The sequence below is a fragment of the Vidua chalybeata genome, chromosome 8 (assembly GCF_026979565.1).
Source record: "Vidua chalybeata isolate OUT-0048 chromosome 8, bVidCha1 merged haplotype, whole genome shotgun sequence".
In the NCBI taxonomy this organism is placed as follows: Eukaryota; Metazoa; Chordata; class Aves; order Passeriformes; family Viduidae; genus Vidua; species Vidua chalybeata.
The window spans coordinates 17842134-17869652 of record NC_071537.1 but is presented as its reverse complement, the minus strand read 5'-3'; the positions used below and the strand labels follow the sequence as shown (position 1 = coordinate 17869652).

General features: G+C 40.9%; 1 protein-coding gene across 1 annotated transcript in view; it reads right to left on the bottom strand.

The window, feature by feature from the left end:
- Positions 1 to 24630, bottom strand: part of VSTM4 (V-set and transmembrane domain containing 4) — a 31985-nt gene extending 7355 nt beyond the window's left edge. Inside the window, exons 1-7 of the mRNA XM_053949794.1 lie at positions 24548 to 24630; positions 18909 to 19307; positions 15229 to 15297; positions 14312 to 14419; positions 11746 to 11779; positions 6773 to 6891; positions 5861 to 5922 (exon numbers count right to left, since the gene is read on the bottom strand). Of these exons, the coding sequence (XP_053805769.1) occupies positions 5861 to 5922; positions 6773 to 6891; positions 11746 to 11779; positions 14312 to 14419; positions 15229 to 15297; positions 18909 to 19307; positions 24548 to 24602 (846 nt within the window). The 5' untranslated portion in view covers positions 24603 to 24630. The remainder of the gene's footprint in view (positions 1 to 5860; positions 5923 to 6772; positions 6892 to 11745; positions 11780 to 14311; positions 14420 to 15228; positions 15298 to 18908; positions 19308 to 24547) is intronic.
- Between the last annotated feature and the right edge of the window lie 2889 nt (positions 24631 to 27519).

Below are 27519 nucleotides of genomic sequence, written 5' to 3'. Positions count from 1 at the left end.
GAAGTGCAAATGGGAAAGGTACAGAGTCAAGAGGTGCTGCTGATGTTTGTCTGATCCAGTCTCTAGGAATTGCACTTCTTGCCAGGTTACTCCACAGCACCAAGCAAGCAGCCTTGCCCCACTGCCATGAAGGAGCTCTTCTTAGCAAGCACATTCTGGAACTACCATTATTTTTCTCTCCCTTTCTCTTGCAAAAGCCAAACTTGACTCTTTGGCCTTTTTTCCTTTCATGTTTGAGAAACATCCTGTTTTGTAGTCACAGTCAGTAAAAAGCTCCACAGAAAAAATGCAGATACTGTCCAGATGGCACAGCTCAGGAGCACCCAGTGTCACTGCTGAGCACACTCCACCGAAGTGCTGAGGCAGGACTCCCAGGGCCAGCTGACTGGGCTTGTTACCACAGGAGGAGATTGCTGGCTGTCTCTGTATGCATGCCCAGAAGGGTGGAAACTGCATGCTGAGTGCAGCCTAAGGGAAAGGGGGTAGCCCATCATCTCCCCTGCGTATCTCCTTTCCAAAGCACCTGGTTTTTACAGCCATGGAGGGGATGGGATATGGCTGCCAGCTAGGCCATCACTGAAGGGTCAGTGAGTGAGGTGAAAGTGAGGATGTGCTGAAGCAAAGATCCAGCATGTTCGGTGGGTGGGCTGCCACTCCCTTGCCTGGGCCACCCGAGACACTGGAGAAAGCACATGCTGGCAATGGGGTCAGGCAGGAGAAAATTCGCTGTAGCTTCAGAGGGAGAAGGATCTGATAGTCTTGGTTTTAAATCTACATTGGAAAATCCCTCCCTTTAAAATATGTGGCCTTTCTTGTGTTAAAATCAGTAGTGCTCTTGAGGGCCACAGATCCACTTAATGCTCAAACCCAATGAACTTTAGTGGCATGACTTCCTCATTAAGATTGTACCATAACTCAAAAGTCAGAAAAAGATTTTTTTTTAAGAGCTTCAAGTGTTTACCAATGTCAGTAACTTGATTGCTAGTAGAAAGCTAGAGATACCCCTGTAACACAGGAGCTTCAGAAATTACTTCTGCAGAAGTTCTGAAGCTAGATCTGCAAAATTAGTTATCCTCTAGAAATCCATCTACTGGCCAGTAAGAGTGCTGAAATATCAAGAGAGACATTCAGTGCCAAAGCTAAGAAATATGATATTGGAAAATATGGAGAGTAGTAATTATGTCTTTTAGTGGCATTATCAGTTAAAAAAGGCAGATTTTTTTCCCATTAGGATGCCTATTTTTTACTCCCTATAGCATAAAATGTTTCCTATACTCCCTGAGAGTATGTCCCTGAGAACAATATCTACAACAATTTGTGAAGACTCGTTCACCATTACATCTAAATTTTGTTATTGAATCTGACAGAAGTTATGATTACAGAGTCAGGGATGAAGATGATTTGATAAGTCTAACTGAATGAGTTTTGGGGGAAGAGCGTCCTCACCTTTGCTAATGCTCTATTGCTTTTACAGGTGCAGTTATTCCTAGATTCTAAACCAACATTGGTGGAAATCAGGCTGATTCCTTCTTATCATTCAAAAAACAAAAGTTTTCACTTCGTTGGTGACACTTTTGTTACTCCAAATGTGTTATCTCCTGAATGTGTAAATGATATTCATGACCTATGGACATCTCACATCCTATGAAGAAACTGAAAAAAAAAAAAGGATTATTCATCTTACAGAGAGAGGAATTATGAGGACTGAATGGAATTAATAAAGAATAACAGGGAGTCAAGGGAAAAACTGTTCACCAGCCCTTTGTATATCATATGTATCGTCTTACTGGGAGTCTGTGGAGATCAATAATGCCTTAAGAAATTGGGAGCTTAAATCATCACTCTGTTACATGTTATGGAGAAAGCAACTCTTCTAACAGAGGGTGGCACAGCTTTTAATTTAAAGTCATCCAGTAGAAGGGAAGACCTGATTGCTCCCAGCTTCAGAATTCAAAAATTACTCAGCAGATGTATTTCACTTTATTTTTCTTTCTCAAGGAAAGGGCAAATGATACCTACAGCTAAGACAACTGAGGAATCCTACTAGTTGTGCAAAATACTGACTGCTAGAAATTTCCTTCCACCTTAGATAACCATAATCCCTTTCTGTTTCTCAAGTAGCTTTCACACCATCATCATCAGAAGCACATCTCAGTAACCATGGAGCACTGAGCCACTGGTGATCCAGTCCATGCTGAAATAAACAATGCTGTCTACGCTGTATAAGCTGAAGGCAGATGTGTGCTTCTCTTAAACAGCTCAGCACTATGGTCACTGAGAGGACTCTGCTCCAGAAGTCACACAGGAACCCCTCTGTGGAGGGGAACAAGAGAAGCCAGATATACTCTGTTCAACAGAGAGGGTATTCAAGAGATTGGTCAGTGTAGGAACAGCAGAAGCCAAATCTTGTGGACTGTGACACTTACATGGATGTGTTTGAAGAACTAAGCCCAAGGGACAATTTGTAATACAGGAGATAGATACCTGATTTCAAAGTGTGATATTTATATGATATAGCAGAGTGCACACGTCAGTGGCAGAATCAGAAGATTCCCTACAGCTTGTCTTATCTAAGCAGAAATTCCTACCCTTAAAATTTAGTGTGAAAATTATGAAGTCAACAAAAATTTTGCATAAGTAAAGATTTGAAGGTCTGATCCAACCTGAAGTTGGTTGGAGTGTATCACGCAGGAGCTCCTCAGATTGATGGTTTAAACCTTCATGAAAAAGACACTAAAGCCTTTTCATTTAGATGATGTTCTGTAACTGACACTCTTGGGCTATGACAGCTAATCACTACGAGGCAATGAAAGCCTTACCAGAAAATTTGGTTGAGGAAGTAGAAGATTTATCTCTACCAACTCAAAGGGCTAAGTACTTAAGGCTAGAGTAGAACAGCCCTTAGAGAGAAGAGTTTGTGGGCCCCCAGAATTTTCTTTTTCATAATGACTCTCTGTGCTTCTTGCATGCTATAAAAAACATCCCTTTTTGCATTTCAGCATCTCTATTTCCTTTGATCTGTACACATTTCTCATTGATGCTAATAGAGAATGACACTGATGGGGAATATTTTTGCAACAGGGGGAACATAGAATTGTTATTCTGGCTAAAGCAAAAGCAATATGACTTAAGCAGAGTATTTAGAAGGCTTTACTCAAAGCTGTGCAATTGAACTTGGTATTAGGCTTTCTCTCTCTTTTTTTTTTTTTTTTAATTTTCATTGAGATTATGTCCATATTTTATCCAGGTTATTGTGTTCTTGTAAAATTATACTACAACCCACTCTAGCACGTTAACAACAAAAGAAATTCTCTAGCTTATTATAAACATCTTTCAAGAAACCAAAAGCATATGTCCTCTGGAAATAATTTTGCTGGTATTTAGGCTATTACAAAAAAATTTCCCAAAACACTGGAATTATTTTGTAATGTTCCTTTACACTCTAGCTTGTTAGCTTAGGTTTTCTAGAATATTGTCCCGGTGCCCCAGTATAGTTTCTTCCTTGGGTTGCACAGGGAAGATGAAAAAGTAGCCCAGAAACTCAGCAATTTGTGTCTCTCTTTGCAGTAGTGATTATGTGATACATGTGCCATCAGTGAAAAAAGACCTAGTGTAGACACCAGCTGTGCAATCATTATAGCTGGAAAGAAAAGGTTATTTTATCCTGCAGAGATGTGGCAGGATGATGATAATTTTTTTTGCCCCAAAGCAGATGGAGAATTTAAAATCTGAGAATTTTTGTGAATTAAAATGGGGAGACAAGCTTACTAAAAATAAAAAAAAAGTTTCATTTAGATGTATTTGATATGTCTTTTTCTCTGTATTTTCTGTATTTTTTATCTTTCTTTAAACTTCTTTAACTTCAATTAGTTTCATTTTCCTCACTGAAAAAAAAAAAAGTAGTTTAAAAGCAGAAAGTATGGATTATTTTTTCCTGAGAATTAAAAAACATGGACAACTGTGTTGTAAAAGGAGGCAAGAAGAACAGAATTGAGAAACTGCTCTGGGAAGCGCCCTGCTCAGCTTCTGAGTGTGCCTTACAGACTGACTTTGGTTTTGTTTACTTTGTCCCTTAATGCACTTTATTGCTAGGTGAGTCCATATTTGTTCCATCACTTTTTAACTTAAAACTAACTCATGTCCAAAGACTGTGTACTTTCTGGGGGCTGCTGCATCTCTCCTGCTGCACTCTGAGGTGAAATATGAAAGGGAAGAGAGCAACATATGGAAACAGCTGCCTGACTGAAGTCCAACAGCAAGGCATTAAAACAGTTTGCTGTCTGCATGTAGTGTGTGGATCCTCAGTTGTGCTAGGGGAGACAAAGCTGATTTTGAAAAGGCTTTACTCCTGCTCACCTCCAAAGTGTTTGGACCTTGACTCATGTTGAATAGCAAGAAGGGAAGAGCAACAGCTATTTGAGGGCTATCCTTGGAATTATTCCAGAAAGAAAAAGTATCTGGAAACAGATTTCCTTCAAGTTCAGCATGTGTTGATGTGTTTTATTGACCTGCAGGAAGTATCTGAGTGCTTTAACTGGTGAGAGCTTTTCCTAAGAGAGCTGAAGACTGCCTGATTACTGGTGTGCCCAGGTGCTGGAATTTACTCCGTGTGCAGGGCAAAGGGTGGCTGTCACCCCTGGTGCCAAGTGCTCTCATCTGTGTCTTTGTCCTCTTAGCACAGCTTTGGCCCACATGTCAACAAAAGGACTTTTTCATGGAGTTTTAAAACTCTGCCTCTTCCTCTACCAAAGCCTGACCTGTATAAGCAGAGTCTGGCCAAGGGGCGATCCCAGCAGGACCAGTAGAGGAACAACAAGCTCCATATCCAAGCAGTAAAATTGCCTAAGATATTAGCTGAACTGTTCTCAAGTCACCTGGCATTATGTCCAGGTATCCAGGGTTGTAAAAAGTAGAGTATTTTATTGACAATTGGTGGGAAAGCTCCTAATTCTAAGCCTCACCTGAAAGTGAAACCATCACATGGCATTTGAGTTATTCCAGTGGCGTAATTTTAGGCATCCACCTTCACCTAACATAGAAAGTTGGTCTCTCTGGGATCTCTCTATTGCCAGAGAAGGAAGAAATTATTCCCAAAAGGCAACTTAGAGCAGCAGTCTGAATTACCAGGAGCATCAGGCTCCAACTCTAACTCATCTCTCTTTCTGTTGTCTACACAGAAAACAGAGCGGACCACAGCAGCTATAGGCATCTGAAGTGAGCTGGTATAAAACTCTGTCACTCTATTACCACTGGATGTCTTGTCCAGCCACTGCTTTCTTACAAAAGCAGAGGAACATCTCACCATCCATCTGATTTGTCTGGCATGTATCTGCAAGGGTATATTTCAAACAGAAACTCATACCCAAGAGAAACTGTTATATGAAGGTTTTTTCCCTTAGTATGAGCTATATATATCCATCTTATAATTGCAATTCAAGGCATTTCTGACTTATACCAATGAAGTAAAGCAGAATAAGGCTCCCCATTTCTCACTTGAAAAGTCTCAAAAGAAGTGTGAACAGTACAGTAATGATTCTGTCAGTAACTGGTATTTTTTCCAAAACACCAGCTGCTAGAAGCACGTGAGAATGAATAGCAGGTTTCATTTAAGGACAGGCCAAGTTTGTAGACATGAGAACTGCTAGAAAGCTGGGAAATAAAATTCAGTGTAACATAATGCTCAAAATGAAAAGAACCAAGATAATTCATCACTTGAAAAATTATTACTTAAAAAAAAAAGTACCCGTTTAATTTTTTAAGGTGATTTATAATATATGAACTTAAGAGTTCTGGCAACATTACAGCATTTGTATTGAGAGAGAAGAGTATACAGAAAATTATGTCATTGAAAATTACTCACCAGGATCAATTTTCTTTGAGGTTTCAAGAGCTTGGGCTTTGGAAAATTATTGGCAATTGGAGCTACAAAAGTAAATATTAAGGGATCATTTCACATTGTTATCATTCACTGTCATTTTTAGTATATGTATTAGCAATCTATAAATTACATATAAATATCAAATTAGAAGCAAATGCATGTACTTATATATGAGTTTAACCATATTTTAGGTATTTTACAATGAAACATAATCAATGTTTTGAATTAGAAAAAATCATAAGATTAAAGAATCTGATATGCAAGACATGCTGTTTGTATGCAAATATTAGAGTAAGTATACCCTCTGGGAACTGATCATTTGTGACCTAACCCACAGTAAATCTTCATGTCCTTTCCCTCTTCTCTCCCACTGGCTTAGCACTGGCAATGTTGCTCAGAAAATACACCCAAGAGTTTGTGAGACTGACCCCGGAGTTGCAAATCCTCTTGGAAAATGAATTCCCCCAGAGACTGCTCTCTATCTGCTCAGTTTGCTTGACTTCCCAAGTGCACCACCAGTTTTAAAGAGTGCAATGTGCTGGCTTCCCTCAGAATATCCCCAAACAAGTACGTTCAACTTGCCTAACTTTAACCTTTTCTTTGAGCAGGGTGAATATTGCTGCAGAGGTTCCTCTCTCTCCTCTAGTTAGTAGGAGCTGAGACCCCCTGCTTGGGCTCATTGAGTAGCATCTCAGAATGGCTAAAGCTGCAGGGAGGTGACAGCCTGTCCCACAGCAGGTACAGGGCATTTCTTCCCCCAAGATGGGAGCAAGAAAAGGCCACCTTACAGCAGAGAAGGTGGCAAAGTGCAGAATTCCTGACGTCCCACACTCTGCTGTCCCTCCATGGTTGTGCTCAGGATTTGAAATACCTCTGTACCTCTTATTTTCATACCTTTTGCTGGGATGGCTGGTGGCTGCTCCAGTTTCTCTTTCTCTTTCTCTTTCTTTTTCTTTACCTTCTTAGGCTGTAGAGGAGACATGCTCGTCACACTGGTAACTGTCTCACCAGAGCTGCAAAGCAAAGGCCCAAAAGTGAGGGGAAAATGAAGGCAATGGAGGGAAAGTTTGTCCCTGTGAGTCCATGCAAACACATCACCTTCCACTTGTGGGAGCCCGTGCCCAACAACCTGGGTTGTGATCTGGGTATATAGTGAAAAACCTCTTATGGGGGTTGGAAATGCTCTGGGTTTTGCATTTTTTCAGCCACATAGTATGGCTGAGAAACTCAAAGAGTCTCACTCATCCTGGCATAGAAAAAGCAAACTGTCACGTTTAAACAAGACCCATTTCATAGCACCTATTCCTTAAAAGCATGTATGACCCCACTGCTGCACCTAGGGTGAACTTCTGCCCACCTGCCCTCGAGGGTCAGAGGCTCAGACAGATTACAATAGTTACATAAGCTCCCATGGGAAGTGTATGGCAAAGCGAAATCTTTGCTGCTGATTCTTGGCTAAGACTGGCTCTGCGACTAGGAGAGCATGCAGCATGCCTTCAGGCAGCTCAAAAACCCACATCTGCAAAATCTGGCTTCTTCAAGGGGGCCAGTGTGCCCAGGGAATATAAAAAAAGAAGCTGTGCTCCACTCTCTAACTCAGGCATTCCCCAGTACATCTGTGCTGAAAAGGTGCTCTTAACTATGAGGGAAGAATACAAGTTATACTGTAAACAGACTCCTATCTGCTGGATTTTTTACCCTTATTGCCTCCCAAAGGCTGAGATCAAAAATCCTGCTGTGAATATTCAGGGCTCGGATACGCAGTCAGGTTGCAGTGGCTGTCACTGCGGGTCACTGGGCTGTGGTGACTGACTCTGCAAGGGCTCCCTGCTTGCAGCTACAGGGGAATAACACTGTACTGGCTTAAGTGGTAATGGAAGGAATCTTAACTTACAGCTGGGGTGTGGGGAGAGTGTAAACCATTCAGTTATGATGCCCACAGTGATGGAGGTGACTTGGCAAGCAGTGGTTGCTCAGCTGCATCTGCCCCTGGGCTCACCCTGTAGAAGGTCAGGGCAGTGTGGTTGTGGGGACCTTTCTCTTCTGGGCTCTGAGTTCCACCACACCATGGAACACAACCAGGGTCTCCACAGTTGTTAACACTGACAGCACTTATTTCACTGAATTTTAAATCATTTGTCCCAAGCTCCTGCTCCTCTCCAGATTCTTTTGCATAATGAAACACTCTCTTTATATTAATAGAATAAAATACTCAGACTGGGCAAAAGACTTAATGAAAGTTAAGATGTCTCAGCTATTGCCCACACAAGAACAACAAAATTACAGACATTACCATTTTACGCAGTTGTAAATTCAAATGAATGTCACTACCACTGGTAAAATCACTCTGGATTTACACTTGTGTGGATTGCAAAAAGACTCTGGTTTGCTAGTTTTCCCAAGTTCTGTTTCATGTACTCAGTCAAAAACATAGGTTTGCTGCCAAACTTTCTAAAAAGTGTTTAAAAAATAAAATATGTTCACGATTTACAAATAAATCACATCTTATGTAAACTGAGGGCTGGATTGAAACCATTTCTAAGTCTGCCTGCTCTACTATGAACCGATCCCACAACAACCATTTGTATCTATACCAAAATCAAGATGAAATGTTTTAAAACCAGCAGAAAATTAAACTGTTCTGCCTGGTTTCTTTGTATAAACAGAAAACTACCTAAAAAAAAAAGACTACCAAAAAGGAGATGAGAATGATTTTTTTAAATGTTTTTGGTTTTAATAATCCAAGGTCATTAAGGCAGATGTGTAGCTTAAAGATGCTGTTGTTATGACATAACTTCTTTAAGCACAGTATATGAAAAAGCTTGGTGTCAATTCATTGCATTAATTATTCCTGCTTTACCATGAAAAGAGAAGCTACAAAAAATGTATTTGAGACTTGCAGATTTCTTTTAAATGCCAGGGCCATACAGGGTTAATTAATTCTGGGAGATACAATAACTATACTTGCTGTCTCAGAACTGAGCTCCTCAAACCAAACAAGGAGGCTCAGAAAAGACTCCTTGGCTCTGAAACACTGCCTCTTTGTGAGCTTGTCTTGTTCTATGTCTAAAAGGAAAGTTAGTTTTTTATCTCCAGCTCCTTCTTCAGCCCCTGGGCCTCTACTTCAATGGTGTCATGTGGTGCATTTCTTGAAGGATCTAATGAGTTTTCAGAGTGCAAGATTAACACAGGTGTTTGGGGAAGTAACCTGTAGAAGATGTGTAATAATCTTGGAACCGGGCAGCAGTCGTCCTGAAGGTCATGGCTGTTGCCAGACCTACTGAATTTTGGCTTTGCTATCCTTATTAGAATCTAGGATGTGGAACTTCCTGTTGTCATCTAAGTCAGCTCTTTTTTTCTTGTCAAAGGTCTGCAGGGGGGTGACAAAAAATTCACCTGAGTGAACTGGAAGTTACTTAGATATTTTCCAGATAGGAGAGCTGTGTGAAAAGGTGCCAGGGATATCTGGATTCTTGTTTCTGGTTCTGTGTGGCAGAATGTGCTCCTGCAATGTGAGATTGGCACTGTGGAACCAAGGTGTTGAGATGGACAGCTTTCTGAGGCACTTTATTTACCTCCAATTACTTATCTCCAGAAAAGCAGTAACTGAAGGACTAGAGAGTTCAGGCCAACACAAATATAAAATACAACAAAAAATGTTCCTGCTTTCAAAGCTTCACCTCCTGGGGTTTTCTGGATCTGAAAACTGGCAAAATGATCCAGTAACAAGGAAAATAATATGAAGAAGGGTATTTAAAGAAAATACCAGAAAATGCAATTAGGTGGTTTGGAAAACTAAAAATAACTGTACTATTTTATTTAGGCAGTTATTTTTAAAATGTGGTAAAGAAATGGATTTTGGTCAACTCATTTTTTTTCCTTAATTTGTTATTGGTCAAGTAGCAAACCAAAACCTAAACATTTGCTTTGTTATACTCAGGAAATCTGGATTTAATTTTCTTTTCTACCACGGCCATTTTGTGAGACCTGGGGCAAATCACTTAGCCCGTTGTGCTTTAGATTCCAATTAAAAGCAAAAACATCATTCTGATGTCAAGACATAAAATATTTTAAGATGCCTAGGTATTACTGCAGTGGGAATACAGACATTTCTTAGACACCAGACTATTAATGTAATTTTGAAAGTAGATTCTACTCTGTGTTTGAAATATCACTAAGGGAGCTGGAGTTGAGCTTCTCTAATCAAGGCTGAATTTTGCACAGTAGTAATTTTAAATGACAAGAATCTCATGCAGATTAGTTAATCAGTTTGGCCTAATGGATATTTAGACAGTAAGTTTTGGGTCTAAATGTGTTGAATTAAGTTCCAAGACAAGGAATTTGCAGATGAAGAGCAATGAGTTCAAAGGAAGTGATGGTTCGTGTTTTGAGCAGAGGGTGGAAAATAAATGGTACCAAGTGTGAAACATAATTATGATGCTGGTAACACTTTCATAGGTATTTAATTTTAAAGCCCCAAAGTCAATGCACTTTAGGCATGCATTTGTGTGATCGAGGACTTCATTAGCATAACTTGTCATACTGATATACATGAAACCATTTTTTTATCCATAGAGTCATGCATTTCTTTCACTTCTACAGAATCTGTTAGTGAAGAAATTACCTTGGCTTGTTTTCTCACTAAGTTCAGTGTTTGCAGCAGTATCACTGCTACATCATCTATTCCCAGAGCTTGTAGTATGTGTTTTTATCTGACTGCCATGCTCCATTTTTTCAGTTGGCTCTCATTTTTCTTCTCTTTTTATGTTCCCTACCAATATACATTGATTTCCTCCCCCTTTCCATTCTTTTTTGTTGGTTTGTTTTTTGTAATTCCAACTTTGTCCCAGCAGTTAATAAAGAAGGGGGAAAGTGAAAACATGCAGGAAAAAATGAAAACTGCTGAGCTGTCTCTAAATTTTTGGGTGGTGCAATGGCTGGTCAAGGTCGCAGAAGAAATATCTGTCCATAAATAACGTGGAAGTTTTGGTTTGTACTGGCCTCTCCTGAACCCTGTGCTGCTTTGTTTTGATTTCACTTCCTTCTGAGTGCCAGTTAGATTGAATACCATGATAATCCCATGAGAATGCACTAAAAATCACACTGTTGGAGGATCTAGGGTGTGCTATATTTGGCATTGAATCCCATAGTGTCTAAAGACACTATGAGAAACAGCATATGATACCAAGAGGTATTGGATTTAAACTGCAAGGCTAGAAACACATGGTTTCTGTCACTGAAAACTGGGAAACAGCTATGCTTTTATGAGGCATCCCCCTCTTTTGTCTTTTTTTATTGCAGTTCCAGTCCAATATACATATCAGGAAAATCATACAATGGAAATCAGTTTTATAGCCACACCATAACAAACTTTCGGCAGTTGATGGTATTTAAAGGGACAGTGATTAACACTGCAGCAGAAGAAGAATTCTTCCCATCACTTGGAGTCTTCAGCTGGGAAGAGACTGTGGGCCTTGAAAATCTGCTTTTGAACCCCACTCTGTCCCTGGGTGTGGGAATCCCTGGGTAACACTGTGATTTGGTCTATGTGGACAGTTTAAGTCATTACTATCCCATGAGGTGTTGGGGAACCCTAGAAACCCACACAGAATGAAAGCAGGCTTCTTCAGAAAGCAATTCAGAACATCAGGGAGAGGCTTGTCACTGAACACCTGCAGGACCTACAGCTAGCCCTGGCAGATTCTCCCTTTTCATGCACAGCAGGCACATTTAGGAGTCAGGGATATGCAAATCTCTATGTTCTCATAAGCATTTTGAAATCATCACTCCTTTTCTTCAGCACACATAGCAAAACAAATCCAGAGATGGTACCTTGGTACATAGCAAAGAGATGTCTAATCTCCTACCTGTTCTGGGGGCATTTCACCAGGTAATGCTTCACTGTTAAAGAAAAGAAAAGAAAAAAAGAAAGAAAATGTGGCTTCACACCAACACAGTTTATGAGTTTCAAATGAGCACTGCAGACAGACCTGTGTTGCTGAGAGGATGGAGTTGCCAGGTTGTTACACTGGGAGAGCTAATCATAGTCACCATACATTGTATTGTGCTTTAAAATGCAGTCTGACTTGAAGACATAGCTAGTCTTGGGAGAGGGGAACGTATTAAACAACACCAAAAATCTGCTGTGGAAATGCTGGGCAGCACACATTCCAGTGGTCAGCCCAGCCAAAAGACAGCTTGCTAAAGAAAAGCACAGCAGGCCAGTAATTTTACTTTGAAGACTTTTATTTCCCTTATGGTGCCTGTATTTATTTCCAGAAGCCTGAAATAAATCATTCACCCACAGGAGCCACGGCTATTCCTAATGTAAGTCAGATTGTGGCCACAGGCATAAAGAGATCCCTTCTGGGATCAGATCAGAGGTCCAGTCCAGCCACCATCCTGTCTCTGACAGCTGTGTGTGTGAGCTGTGTAAATCCTTCTTCATATTCCTTTGAGTCAGTAGTCCTGAGCAAGGGCAGCTGCCCCCACTGCAGCCTTTTAGGAGCCAGGGTTATTAAAATGCTCTTTTGTGGCTTTGTGGCTTCTATGCCTCTCTTAAAGGACAGACTCTGGCTCTTCTGGTCAACCTACTGCCAATTTATATCTCAGAAGGATGAGAGAGTGCATCCCTGGGTCATGATGTGAAGTTGAATGCAACACAGACGTGCCCCTCCCTTCTCATTCCCTGTTCTTTAAAGGACCATGAAAGGCAGACACCAGGGCACTCACATGACTCTGCCCCTCTCTATAGGAAACTTTTCATATTTGGACTTAGCTAAATTCTCCCATTCTGAGGGAGCTATACAGCTCCCAGGAAGTGCATTTTAGTCCTAAGGAAATGGGTGCTGAGAGCACCAGGAGCTGGGACTACACAGGGACAATGCTTGAGCCAGTCAAGGTAGTGCTTCCATCTACTTGTCTGGCCTTTTTAAAATGTTTATGAGGACAGTAGGCCAAATCCTTCAGCAGTAAGGGAATGCTCATGTACAGCGCTGACACATTTTTGAGCATGTAAATATTCAGATATTTGGGTAGCAAAGAAAGGTTTCAGCAGCTCAGAAGAACCTACTTTTTCTCTTTTGCAAATCCTTATTCTATATTGTGTATTATTTCAGTATTTAGCTGGTGTTAGTTCAATGTAAATAGACCCTTCTTTTAAGCTGCTTGTATGCTCACAGCAGTAAATTGACAAAACCAAGCAAATTCTAACCCAATGTCTGCTCAAGAAAAACTGGGATACATCAGTCTAGTGCTTGTGGCTTCAGGGTGACTCACCACGACCAATGTACTTAAATGTGGGTACTCCCTTGGCACAAAACCTTTGTCATCACTTAACAGGGTAAGAAGAATAGCATCGATCTTGCTCCTTCCTCTTGGCAAACAAAGTTGTTGGGTTCAGTTAGAATCAGAGTTACTCTGCTAAGTGCATTACCAGCAAGATGGAGCCACAGACTGAAATGTGTTTGTGGTCAGGCAAGGGCTTCTCTATACATCTATTTCTGGCTTACATGTCTTCTCACTTGTGTATCTGAGTCACTCATTCTTCGTGGGATCTCTGTAGGCTGCAGAGGCAGCAAAGTCATGATTCTCTCCTGTCATTAACAAAGCAACTCACTAACCAGACTCCTCCTGAAAGCTTCTGTTCAGAGGTGGTCCTCACACTCTCCTCTGACATGGTGGCTGCTAAGTGTGCTGGTATCTCATCCTTGCAGCTTGTGTGAGGTCTCCAAATAAACCACTTTTAAACTGAAATGAAAGTAGAGCCTGCACTGGTTACTCCACAGATCTGAAATAGCACTTCTGTTTACAACAACACTGCTTTGATGCAGCCTTTGAGAAACCTTCTCTGAGGCCAAGAATGACACAGTAAGCCTTGGTCTTGAAATATTATTATGAAAAGACAGATTTGAATGTTGAAATGATGCTTTAGTTTCAGAAAATACTGCAAGTGAGTATTTTCTTATTATTGCTAATAAAAGCCCTCAAATTCCCAACAATATTGACAGCTACTCAAGAAAGGAGAAGGAAGCAGAACAGAGTTAAGATTGCTTTGAAACCCCTCTACACATTTAAAGAAACGTGACTTATACAAAATTTTAGCTTCTGGTCAGAATGCAACTCAGTGATTCAGCACTTGGTCTCCTCTGAAAGAAGTTCCAACTACTTTCAACTTATGCTTGTGCAAAGGTAGAAGATTTTTGAAAAGTCCAAAGCAAATTTAGTTTTATTTTCTCCCTATTTAAAGGGAAGAAAATGCCTATGTTCTAATTTGGCTGGCAGAATTTTTCTCTTCCTACCAATTTTATTTAAAATTACAATCAAGGCAAGGAAATATTTATTTTTCCTGCTTTCTCTGCGTTGTCTTCTCCCCTCCCCTGCCCCCCTTTTTGGCAAGGGCTTTGCAGTCATCAAGAATGGCATTTCACTCACCTGTGGATCTCCTCTTGTTCAGAAGGGACTGGCAGAGAATGACAAGTGTGAAAAGGAGGACACTGATGATGCCTATGGAGCACACAAACACTGCGTACACGTACAGATCTGAAACCCAAGCACAGATCATGGTCAGTGCTGCAGCTGATGCTTCATGATGATGGGACAGGAAAAAGTTACATCTACAAGATCTAAACAGACCCTGGTCCTATAGGTTTAGGGTTACAGTTCAGAAGTAGTTTAACCTTCTTGAAACTTTCCTATAGGATCCTGCTCAGTTTGAAATTTGGTTGAAGTCTGCATAAATGCAAATAGGCATAACTGCACTTATGAGTTGTGACTTTCAGGAGCAAACAAAAGACTGGTTTCAGGTTTGGGGATTTTTTGAACAACAACTCAAAACCCAAAAGGACTTCAGTTGGGTTATTTCCCAGCTCAAACAGCTGGTTTTTTTTGTTTTGTTTTGTTTTGTTTTTTTGTTTTGTTTTTTTTTTTGTAACAAAAGAAAAAACAAACAAACGAAAAGGGGCAGTGGGGAGAGTGCTGAGTGGCTGGGGTAGAAGGAAGAAAGTCTGCAATTGCTTCTTCTGTTGGCAGCACTGGCTTGAAATTTTTGTATGATTATTTTTTTCTTTTTCAAACTACAGCTTTAGTCTCCCTTCATGGCTTTAATTCAGGTTTTGCAACATATTTCCAGTGGTTATTTTCCCATTGGCCATAACAGATATAGGAGACACTGAAGCTGGATTCTTCCATTCTCTTTTGTCCAGTACCTCTTGTACTTTGTGGGATGATTTCTTAGGCAAGGCTGGGTTTGCACAGGAACTAGCAAAGTTGGTCCTGATTTGGGGCACTTTAGTCATCATGACTAAACTAACATCAAGTATAAACACAGTAGCAGTTACATGTATCTTTACCTTCAAAAAACTTCCAAGCTTCATGATTTTTCTTGAAAGTGGGATGATCAGAAGATTTTGATGAAATCACTGAAAGAAACCAAACAAGATATGACAAAAATTGAAAAATGTGTGACATAAAAAGTTTGAACCTCTTGAAGTAAATGTATTCTGCCTTAGACTTCAGTGCTCCCAGATTTTGCTCTAATTGTCTTTTAATGAAACACCAGAATTGTCACAGAATTGTCCTCCCTGTTTCAGGAGGATGGATGACTGTCAATATCATAACAGCTGTACAGCATAGAACCAGAATCCAAATGCTCTGACTGCTGAAATGTTGTTCAAAACCCTTTGTGCTCTCCTCAGCCAAATTGTTTATGTATGCTGATATTTTTTATGATATCAGATTAGATGATGTCACTTATGTCAATTCCATGACTTTTCATTCTCTAGCAATCACTGCAATGAAATGGGAGTCTGGTAATGTCCTCCAGATTGCCAGTGAAGTCTGAACCTCCAAGAGAGCTTCATGTGGCAAATCATTAGAGAACAAGTATCTTACTGGCAAAGGAATTCATTACAGAGTGCCCTGCCGGGATGTGAAGGGTGGGGCTAGATCAATGGATATACAACTTGCAGGACTGATGAAATCTTCTCATCAGTTTCGATGGGAAGTTCATCCTGAATATTTTAACAAATTACTCATTTGTTACATGAAAGCATCACATGTGTAGATTTTTGGCAAGTATTTCAGGATAACTTCCCCGAGAAAAGAGATTTTGTTCATTTTGGGAAAAAAAAATCTTGCATTCCTGTATCTTGCAACATTTTTACTGTTAGAAAATGCCACATGTAACTAAGAAGTCAGACTTTCTCCTATGGTAAATTCTGATAAATTAGCTTCCCAACAAGACAGATTGTTGTGGTCATCTACTTGTTTTTGTTCTCTATGCCAATAGGATTATACTTGGACTGCCTAATTTTCTATGTTTGTCCTTCTATAAGAAGCCTCTTCTCTTGGATTGTAAATCATTTGGAAAATGTATTGCTTTTCCAAAGAGATGTGCAGTATCATGAGGGATTGCCTGATTATAAATGATGGTTTTGGGGTGCTGTATACTGTTCTGAGAAGAATACTGATTACTTTGAGCTTTCTGATAGGAAGGGAGTAGAAGAACCATTTTTCTGATTTTTTTTTTCTCATAAACTTGGTTTTTTTTGTGTATTCTCTACTATAATTAACTTGGTTTCAGGCTGACATTGATGACACAAGCCCAGGAAGAGATGCCTTTAATGAGAATATGGGGGAAGGAGAAAAGGTTGACCTTATCTTAGACATTGTGTGGCTGGATTAGGAGGCACTTCTTGGCAACATTAGCACATGGATTTCTCTTGGTTTTACTAACGAGATTTAATAATAACCTACTTATAAATACTATCTGATATCTTGTATTCACAACACTGAAAGGGGCAAACTGCAACAGTTCAAATTTCAGGTGGACCTTCTGAAAACACTACAGAGTTGCTGTAGTTGACACAAGTGCAGGAACAGAAAACTATAAGGATTCCATCTCCACAACAAGGCTTCTTTTCCAAAGAAATGTATTTTGCCCCTAAAGTAGAAGCCAGATATGTAACTAAAATTTAAATGTCATCATTACATGGGAAGGAATTGTAGCCTGTAACTCAGTTGTTTTTCTGTAAGTCCAATATGTGTATTTGTACAAATTTATGCGTTGAGACAAAATGTGTTTGCAACTTGTTAATGGCCTATGCAAATTTGCACAAGAAAACTTGCTAGCAAATAACAAAATCTGAATTTAAATTAATAGCAGTAGATACCACAGATCCAGCTGTCAGCTTGCTTCAAGAGCAAGTTGCATTTTGAAGAAGCAGAATTATCCTTTTCTTTTCCCCCTGGAAATCTGCATCTTGCACAGTAACCTCCTCTTTCTGTGTGAATATATATATTTTTTTAAAGGGACTGTTCTATTTCTGCCTCTGCTTGATGTGCGAAGTTTTAAGAAACTTGTCTGGTGCTTTAGCATAAAGATACTATTTGAATTTGGGCATAACTGCAGACACATTACTGGAACAAAATGTTAGGCAACACAGCAACTGTGATGTGGTAGAACACTGCTACCTTATTTGATAAAGCACAAGCAGTACAACTTAAGTATCCAAATGCTTCAGGCGATTTGTATTGCTCCTTTTGTTGTATCCTGGGTCTAACTGTAATATAAGTAAATCCCTTTGCAATAAAAGGTTTAACTGATCATAATATAAAACACAAAATGTGTTTGGAATAAAATTTCCTTGAAAAGCCCAAGTGTTACTTTTGGGAAAACTGGAAACTTTATCAGCACTTGGAAAAGAGTTACCTTCCCTCTTAAGCACAGCAAGTACTGTACACTCAGGATGCATTAGCCAAATGCTAGCAAAGGTGGTCCTTTGCTTCCAGTCAAGTGGCTTTAAGTGGTAAAACGTTGCTATGACATTTAAAGATACACAATATTTCAGATGTCTTTTGGTATCTTTAATCTAGATCTAGAGTTAGAATAAATATCTTTTTAAGGGGCCAGGGTGGTTGTGGTGTTTGCCTCAGATCCCCACAGGGTGTCAAAAACTCTCTACAGGCTGGCCAGCCTTGCTCCCTTGTCTCAGGTTTCCTGCTCTGCTTTGGGTCATTTGAAGTGGAGAGCAGCAATACAGCTGAGCAGACAGTGTGAAAATTATGAAGTCATGAGGTCTCAAATCCCTATTCTGATTATATATTCATGACTCATACTAGAAATCTGTTATATAAGGACTGGACTGAACAATTATGGATTTCCTTCTTTTCAGTAATTTCATTGATCTGAACTCCATAGTTTAGCTATGAAAAGTAATGAGAGGTTTCAGTGTTATAATTAGCAATAGTCTGAGAAGCTATGAAAGATGTGCAGTGTCTCTTTGTGAGGAGGAGTATGACAGGTGGGGTGACAATATTTTATATTGCTTTTTCTTCTGCAGCCACTTACTTGGAACATGCCATTCCATCTCCAAGAACTCCTGACAAATCCATATGTTTCTACTACAGGCATTTAAGAACTTACATCATTCAGTGAATGAGAAAACACTCGACACTGCTTTCTGGCATTATCTTTAAAGTTGTTCCTGTGAGAAACCAACTTTTCTGTTTATAGAGACATGAGCAAGGGTGGGAGTTTGCCAGCTAGCACTGATGGCACAGCTGCTAAGCAAAACCACCTCTTCAAAGGAGTCTGTTCTCAAAACCCAACTTCACCCATCTCTGAAAGTGTGGGTGTGGTGGCTTAAGAATTGAGCTCATCCATCCCAAAGGGATGGCTTGTCTTCAACTTGGTTCAACTTGTTGCTGGTCATTTTATTCAAAGTTCAATACCAGCAGGCTGGCCATTGCTTTTCTAGCTTTGCTTTCTGGCTGCAAGTGGTATAAACAATAGTGCTGAAGTGATAGTAAAAGTGCTACTTACCAACTGGTGCTAGGCTAGAACTAAGACCAAGGGAAACACTAAGAGAGAGGCAAAACGTAAATTGAGTATTAGGTTTTCTTCTCCTATCCACAAATTACATTCAAAAATAATCTAAATTCAAATGTCTTATGGGTGAATTTATAAGGAAAAAATAAAGGGATCACAGGACAAGAAGAAATTATAGACTTGCAATCAGTAATCTCTCACCTCTTATTTCAGTAGCTGCTGTACCATTTGACCATGCTGTCCACTTATTTCTGTGTTTGCCAATTTCCTGTACTTTACATATATAATGTCCTTGATCTGTTTGCTGGAGGCTTAAAATAAGAAATTTGTACATAGTTCCATGCTTCTCTTTAAGAAGATGAAGTCTTTGCTTGTGAAAATGATGTGTATAATTTCCATAATACTGGACAGACCCAAACTTTGTCATTTTGATCATCAGATGCTCCTGGGTCGGCGATGCAGCAAAGATCCACCGCACAGCCAGCAAATTGTCTGTCTTTCTCTTTTGAGAAATGTGGCAGTAAAGGGTAGCATTATCCCCCTCGGAGTATTGCACTGTTGGTCCAGGAGAGACCGTCACATTTAAAGCCTCACAAACATCTGTAAGGAAAGAAAAGATGGTGAGAATCCTCCATACTGGCACAACAGCACCATAATCTGTCCCAGCATGCAAGCCCAGGTAAACTGATGGTGTCTGTTTAGTGTGCAGTAATTTAATGACCTTGTAGAACCTGACATCATCTGCCTCTCTGTGAATGTTAAGGATGGTGTGAGGCCCTCCTTCAGTGAATCTGCCCTAGCATTTTTTCTGTCACTAATCAATAACCTAGAGATAACATGGAGACCTTGCTACTGTCACAGGACCAATTTCACATAATCTTTTATTGGTCTTTCAACAGTTTTGGAAACTGTTTCGTGACCTGCTCTTCTGACAGTTTGCATCTTTCTTAGGACCTCCAGGCTAAATGCTTTCAATAACCAGTTTCTGCTCATTTGTTCCTATGCCAGCTTTAAGCTTAAAATAGTGTTTTCTTCTCTGGAGCTTACTTCCTGACTCCATACACAAAGCAATTATCTGGCCTCAGCCTTTGCTTTGTTGAGCTAAAGATGCAAGCTCTGTTAGTCTCCTCTAGTAAAGTAGTGTCTTCCCTATTCACCCTAACAGCCCTTCTCTGCGTTGGTTACAGTTTAAATTTTGGGGTTGGTTGTAATTATTTTTTTTTTTAATGTAATTGACTGCAGTTACAGGCAGTGTCTGGAAAGAAATTCTCCACTGTCCTGTGGAATACTCATAGTATTTCTCAGATTTGACTGGAATATACCTTGCCTGGTATAACCCAGAATTATCTTGTCCTTTTTCAAGATACTTTCATACATGATTTTATGTCAGGTGACAAATAAATAGAATATTTGAGTCTTTTCCCTTCTTTGTCATTTGCATATCACTCACCAGCATATCAAAGAAATTCTTACTAATCCGTAAGTATGTGACTTTGCTGTACTAACTTCGGCTCCACTTCTGTTACCCCATCCTCAGTTTTTTCCTGTGTGCTGTCCTCTTATGTTGATTTGATAAGGTCAGCATTTCAATGTGCATGCTTCTGTCTACTTCTTTTAGACATTATCTGTGCAGACCTTACATCACACTTTTCCCTAGATTATCACTGGAAGACCACTGAATTCTCTATAGACTGTAGTTCCCCATGTCCTCTGTTTTAAGTAATGTTCTCCTTGTCATAATCAAATGGTCATCTCAAACCTGGGTTAAATTCAGACTAGGTTTTCTGACTACAAATTCAAGTTAATCTGACAGTATTTGACATGATTTATATCATGACAAAATATGACATGAGATCATATTGGGACAAATGATTATTCCATTGTTCCATTAATTTATGATTCTTGTCTTTAATGTTCTTCATCCTAAACCATCATTTAGACCAGTTCATTGTCTCTCTTGCTTTACTTCTAATAATAGCCAGTATAGGTGAAGGCTGAAAAAAGTGTCCATAGCTGTTTAATAGAGGAAGATTTCCTTTTCCTGACCTAACTGATTTGCACTGGACTGATTTTCTGAAGCATGGGAATCATCACTCATTTTATTTCCTTCCGAACGCACATAAAGAAAGTCCTGATTAGTCATATCAGAAAGTGATCTTTTTCTGACCAATGCTGTACTGTGGCAACGTGTTCCCTAAATGACTTGTGATGTGTAATCCACCGGTCTGAGGGCATCCACTAGACAGAGAACCATATTCCAGCAGTGAGCAAGCACTCCCTGCAATGAACTCTGCAAAGCATGAAATGTCCTCTAAACTGTGAACTTCCTGTTATGTGAATACTGTACTGCTCTCAAATACTAATGAGAATTGCAGCTCTGGGAGGATGATTTTTTCATTTCTGGACACTTTTCTAGCACATCAGCAAGGAACATTTTAACAAAGGGGATGAGTGTTTTGGCAGAGACTATTGTCTGACATCAGCTCCTGAAACACAAACATATATTTATCTTCAAAATAAGCAAGTAAAGTATTTCCATTCTATTTCTGAAGGAGTTTTGGAGACAAAGACACTGGTTTTATAGTCCCAGTAAAGCAGTGAAATGAAACGGTGAATTATATCACCTTACTTACAGTAAATCCACTAAATTAAAGAAGTTGCATTGCAACTCTTTGAGAAGAATTCTGAAAATTAATAGTACGATCATTATTTTGTGCCACTTCCATCAAAATGTCTACTGAATGGCATGTTTATTCCAAGTAAAATTATTTTTTTGTTATGAAGGAGAAAATATATTGCATAAAGAACAGTTCGGGTTTAAAAAAAAAATTATTGAAGATACTACAGCTAAGCATGGATGAGATTATTGGTAAAATTATTTGTGCATTATGTTTGTGTCTGCAATTCATGTGAATGTCAAAGTAAGAGGTTATTTTGCATTATAGAAAGCATAAAACTAGAACAGGATTTTGAAATTTAAAATTAAGTCTGAATTCCACCAAAAGCTTTCCAGGCATGAAATTTCAGTTATTACTCTCTGGACTTACCACTCTTGGTGCTTTACCAGCAGAAGGGAAGCCAGTAACTGGCTGTCTCTGCTATCAAAATAAGATTAAATTTGAAGTTGTGCTGCTTAGTAAATAAGGAATAACTTTGAGATTTTCAACACTTTTTGGTGTCCTCAAATGTACTTTGGCAATAAATGTTTAATAAATCATTTATAAAATTATGGTTTGGAAAAATGAAAAACACAGACCTTTTTTCTACTGAAATTATGAACATGTCATGAGAACTGTAAAGAAAAACAATTATGTCATTTTCCTGACACGTGAATTTATTTTTTGAAAAAGCTGGCTAGGAGTAATTGTGAAACAGAGTCCCAAAATAAAAGGAAAAAAAAAAAGAAATCATTGCTTAATTCCAAACTAGGCAGAACATAGTGCCAAGAAGTACCCAAGAGAAAATACAGAGGAAGTCAGTCAGATATGGTGATGATGGACACCTCTGTGAGAAGATAAAGCAGCATTGTACATGGAGATTCTGATCCCTTTCTAGCTGTTTACACTCATACAAACATTGGTATTTTATACCTAATGCTTCCACTTTTCCTTTGGGGATATGCCTTTTTATAGGGACATACCAAATTTTGCATCCTTCATGTTTCTGATCAGTGGGAACCTATCTCCTTATCTTCCTTCTGTGGCTCCCACTGGTGCTGCTGCACAAGTACAGCCATGGGGAGAGTTTTGGAAATCTCACGCTGCTTTTATCATGGTATCAGCACATGTTGAACAGGGTCAGGTGATGCTTTTATATAAAGCAGAAAAGCAATATCCATTTGACTTTATCCTCCTACCACCACTGGGGGAGGAACAGTGGATTTTGAAGGAAAGAGTTCATTTACCTCCTATGTGGAAAGCAAAACCCTCATTCAAGGCCTTCAGGCACTAGTGGATATGTTCCTCCTGTCTTTAGCAGGCACTGGTCAGCCCCAACATGAGGTTTACCCTTGTAATGGGCTTCCTGCCAAGAGCAGAAAACTTCACAACTTAAGAGCAGACTTGTGTGCCAACACAACACTGAATTTCTAGACTTCAGATTGCTGTTTCAAGTGAGGAATCACTGTTTATCTTCTCCTGCCTTCCCAGTACGATGTAGCCATTCAGGTGGAGCTCACCACAAGAGTTTCAGTCTCGTTTCTGCTTGGAAAGGGAAATTATTTATAGAATGGGGGAGGAGAGTCAGAGACTTGGTGATTTCTTCACAGTGTGCTTAACCATCAAACTTCTCTCCTTTTTGCAATAAGCTTGTTTAGTTGGTCCCATCCCAACATTTTAGCTGCTTGCTTCTCTGGTATGTTCCACCAGCATGTCTCAGTAGCCTGTGGGGACTCAGGAAAGGTGACTGCTGCCTAAGCTCTGTTTTAAAAAATCCCACTTTGAAAATAGTCCACTTCTGCTTGCACCAGCTCAAGTCCAGGAATTAGCTAGATTTGGACTTTGCTGTCTGCCATATTACACAGCAAAACACTTTAACAGCACTGTCAGGAGTACCAAACTATACTTCTAGCACCCAGAAACTTGTTTATGCCAGGGCCTCTCCCCTGTCTGTGCTGGAACAGTGCCAGAGGACTTACAGTGGCCACTGGGTCCTTACATGTGCTGAGCAGTTTCAGCATGGCTGTGGTTTTGTGGGAGAACTCCAGTTACTTCAGCTGAGACAGGAGTGAAGCTGTTCCTGTCCACAGCTGCTCACAGTCCAGGTTTAGTGCTGTATACAGGCCTCTCTTTCATCCTCCATGGAGATGATGGGCAGAATCTGCAACCCAGCCTCCAGTGCTGCAAGGACAGATAGCTGGGGGACTGGAGGTGGTTACCTTCTGATCTCAGCTTTGCACGACCAGAAGCATATGGGATAGCTTTTACCTGTGTTGTAGTTTGTTCAGTGAAGCTATGCTACTGTCAAAGCCTGCTTTCGTTTGATTTCTTTACAATTAAAAAGAGCAGATGATCTAAGAAGAAGCAAAGCCCTTTGTTTAAATGAAAATAATTAGGAGCTGGCTAGCAAGAGCACCAAAAAACAACCAGCCATTTTCAGTTGAACAGATCTGTCATCAAGTTTCACAAGTCAGAAGCTCCCCCTCAGAGAAAGCTTCTGCATTGACTAAAGATGGACTTGAACCAAACCTCTGCCTCCACCATCTCCTGCCTTTCTGCAGTGGAGTTCAAATTCAAGTCCTTCATTAGCTTTCAATGAGCAAGGCTTCCCCACCCCACTAAGCTCACTGCACCTGGAAGTTCAGATCCACACTCTGTGTCTGTTCTGCAGCTTCAGGACACACAACGCTGTCCAACACAATATACCTTTGTTTTTAGAGGCATAAAGGGTTTAAAGAGAGGACGCTTTTTACAAATGACCTACAAGTTCCATTTCCACCTGATGCCAACGGGATCAGGGCACCTATAGAAAAAACAACGCCGAATCTCCCTTTGCTTCGGCTTTGCCTGGCACAGAAGACAGCCGAGGACCCGTTTCCATGAACTTGCACGGAGTGGGCTTTCTTTTCTAAACGGGATCCGATCGCTGCGAAGAAGCGCTGCTGCCGGGAGCCCGGGGAAGTGGCAGCGGAGCGGGGTAGGGACCGGGCGGGCGGAGGGGCTCCGCGGCCGGGGACCCCCCGCTCTCGCCCGCCGCCCGTCCCGCCGCCCGAGCCGGCGCTGCCGCAGCCCCGCCCGCTGCGGGGACCCGCGCCCGCTCCGCGGCGCTGGCCGGGGGCTGCCCGAGCCGGGGCCGGGGTCCGCCGGGCCGAGGGGAGGGGTCGGGTCCCGCTGGGCGCTTACCTGGGGCCGAGGCCGTGGCCAGCAGGGCGGCCAGCGCCGTAGCCAGGAGGCGCATGGCCCGCGGGGCGCCGGGTCCCGTCCCGTCCCCCTCTGCCGAGCTGCCTCCCTCCTCTCCTCCCCGGCCTCTCGCCTCCTCCCCGCCCGGTCCTCCCTTCTCCCCTTGCTTTTCATCTCCTCCCCTTTCTCCTTTCTCCTCCTTTTTTTTTTTTTTTTTCCTTTTTTTTTTTTTTTTTTCCTGCTTTCTTCCTTCCCAGCGTCCTGTCCCCCTTCAACTCTCCACTTTTTCTCGCCCCCTTTTCCTGTTGTTTCTGTCCACACCGTGCCTGTCGGGTGGCATTAGGGATAGACAGGGATCTCTAGCCTCCACGATCCTCTCTGCTCACACACACGCACCCCTTGCCCAAAGGACACGGATCTCTGTCGAGGGGAAATGAGAAACTCCCTCTCTCCCTGAGTACAGAACACCTCTGTACGAGCAGGTGAGGCAGCCCGGCAGCTGGAGGCTGTGGGGTAGATTGCTGGCATGGGGAAGGCTGTATTAGGCATCCTCTCAGGTTTCCTGGATGTGTTGGCAATTTTGCGGCCCTCATGCCCATTCCACTCATCCCATTCCATAACTGGAACAGGACCGCTACTCCCTGGCAATTCTAGTTAACATTATCTCCCGATCTGTGGGTTCAGGTGGTGGCAGCCTGGGGACAAGGAGGTCTGGCAGGCAGGAGTAGCCCATCAGCAGGCATGGGGACGAACGCTGTAGGCATTTAGGACACCTGTGCCAGGACATTTCATACTGTGCTCTGGAGTTTGCCCTCTGCTGTGACAGCACCTGCTGACCACTGACGATCAACCTCTCTAAAACCAGCCTGAATGGATTGATATAGTAGCTTAAGGTGCATCACCCTAAGATTAATATTCTTGTTTTCACAAATGGTACTACAGTGCTAGGCCAGAACGAACAAGGGATGTTGGTACCTTGCAGTCTATTCCTGCCTTTCCCCTGTTCTCTTTTTGAAGTATTTATCTCTTGAAAGCCTACAAATCTCCCCAGATATGTATTTAATACTTCTGCCAGCAGGTATGATGGGTTATATATTCAGGTTGCATGAAGTATGGATGATACAAACACATTGGCATTCCTGCTTCCCTGGATAGGGCAATTAGTACGAATTTAGCTACTCCACCCCTCTCCTAGTAATCCTGTAGACAGGATAATACATGTCTGCTTCTAAGCATCACAGATAATTTAGCGTGTGCTAAATCTGACCCTTATGAGACTGAAAACTGCCTTTAAAATCATGTAATTTGTTACCTCTAGGGAGAGACTTTGGTGTCCATACAGCAAACACTTCTCACAAGAGGGTGACAGGTCTGGATTATGCGCAGAGCAATCATCAGACTTGAGGAAGCAGAAGCAGTTTTTAAAATTTATACTGCCTGGGGAGGTAATTAAAATTTGTAGAATCAAATCTACTCTTTTAACACAGCAAAGGGAAATTCTATCAAAGAGATAAGCGAATTCAAAAACAAATAGACAAATTCACCAGAAACATTCTACCAGCAATTATGCAGTATGATGGTCCTGATGGAAATTCCATTTCAGGACGTCCTTGGACTGCTAATAGAGAGGATACCAGGGATGACTGATTTTGCATACCCTTCCAAAGCATCTACTCCTTGCCGTTGCCTGAGAGAAGATATTAGGCTGGATGGACATCTTCTCATATAGTTTTGCTAGGCTCGTTCATGCCTCACTTCATGTCTCTCATAAATTACTTCAGCCTACTAATCTTTTAATGGTGTGTACAAAATACTGGGGTAAAGACATCAATAAAGACTGCCTAATGTCTCACATGAGTTCTTGGGCCCTACGCAGAACTGAAAGATGCACTGCGAGAGTCAGTATCAATTTTTGTTGTTTGTCAACAATCCCCATTCCTGTTTGCACCAATAGTTCCTTAAATTGCACTGAGAACCCTAACAAGTTTTGGGACAGAACTAGGTTATTTAACTGGGGAAAAGGCTTTATATCATGTATTTGCCTATAATAGACGACAGAAGAGGAGTCAAAGGCACATCTGGAGTTCTGAAATCTCTCATGTCTGAGTTTACTGAAAGCATACTCTTTCTGTTTTGAGCATGTGATCTCTGTACTTTTGACAGTTCCCTCTGTGTTGTGGGTTCTCTTTTGTGTAGAATCACTTTTATAGCTCCGTCTGGAAAGTTCTTCAACATAAAAAGTGATTCTTATTTTTAGAGGGATATTTCTTCTAAAGTTCCTAAGGTACTTTTAAAAGTGGTCTAGGCTCAAAGTCTTTTTTACTTGTCATAGCATAAATGAGCTCAGGGAATGCTGCCCTTTTAGGTTTTTTGCTAAGGGAGAGCTGTTCCTTGCACAGCTAGAACAGGACTCATAGATCTATGTACACCTCTCTCTCTTGCTATCTCTAAATTGTACTGCCAGCAAGCAGCACTCATCAGGTAACCCAGCACCTAACACACCTGAGGAAATCTACATTGTGCCAATCCCTTAGGATATACTCATGGTCTAGACAGCACTAGTCAGGCTAGTGAAGTGTGGACAAACATAAACTTCTGACCTCCCCTCTTCCCAGGTTTGATGCTGATTTGTTGGATGACTTTTTACAAATTGGTTCTCACCTCTCATCTGGGCTGCAGGTGGGTGAGATGCAAACTTCCTCTGTCCCTCTGTTAGAAGGGTTTGCTATTGGAACTGAGGCAACCAGGAAAGGTGGCAGTTTTATGATTTGACTTTCTTTGCCCTTAAAGACTTACATCCCTTCCACCCATTTGTTGCTGCTGAGATATTTCTGCTTTTGTAAAAAGTTTTTTCAAGATTTTTTATGTCTCTTACCTGATGCCATCACAGTTTACCCTTGCACCAAAAATCCCAAAGGCCAAATGAACATGCAGTACAATTCCCTTTTTGTCCCCCAGGCTGGGTGCACAGCTCT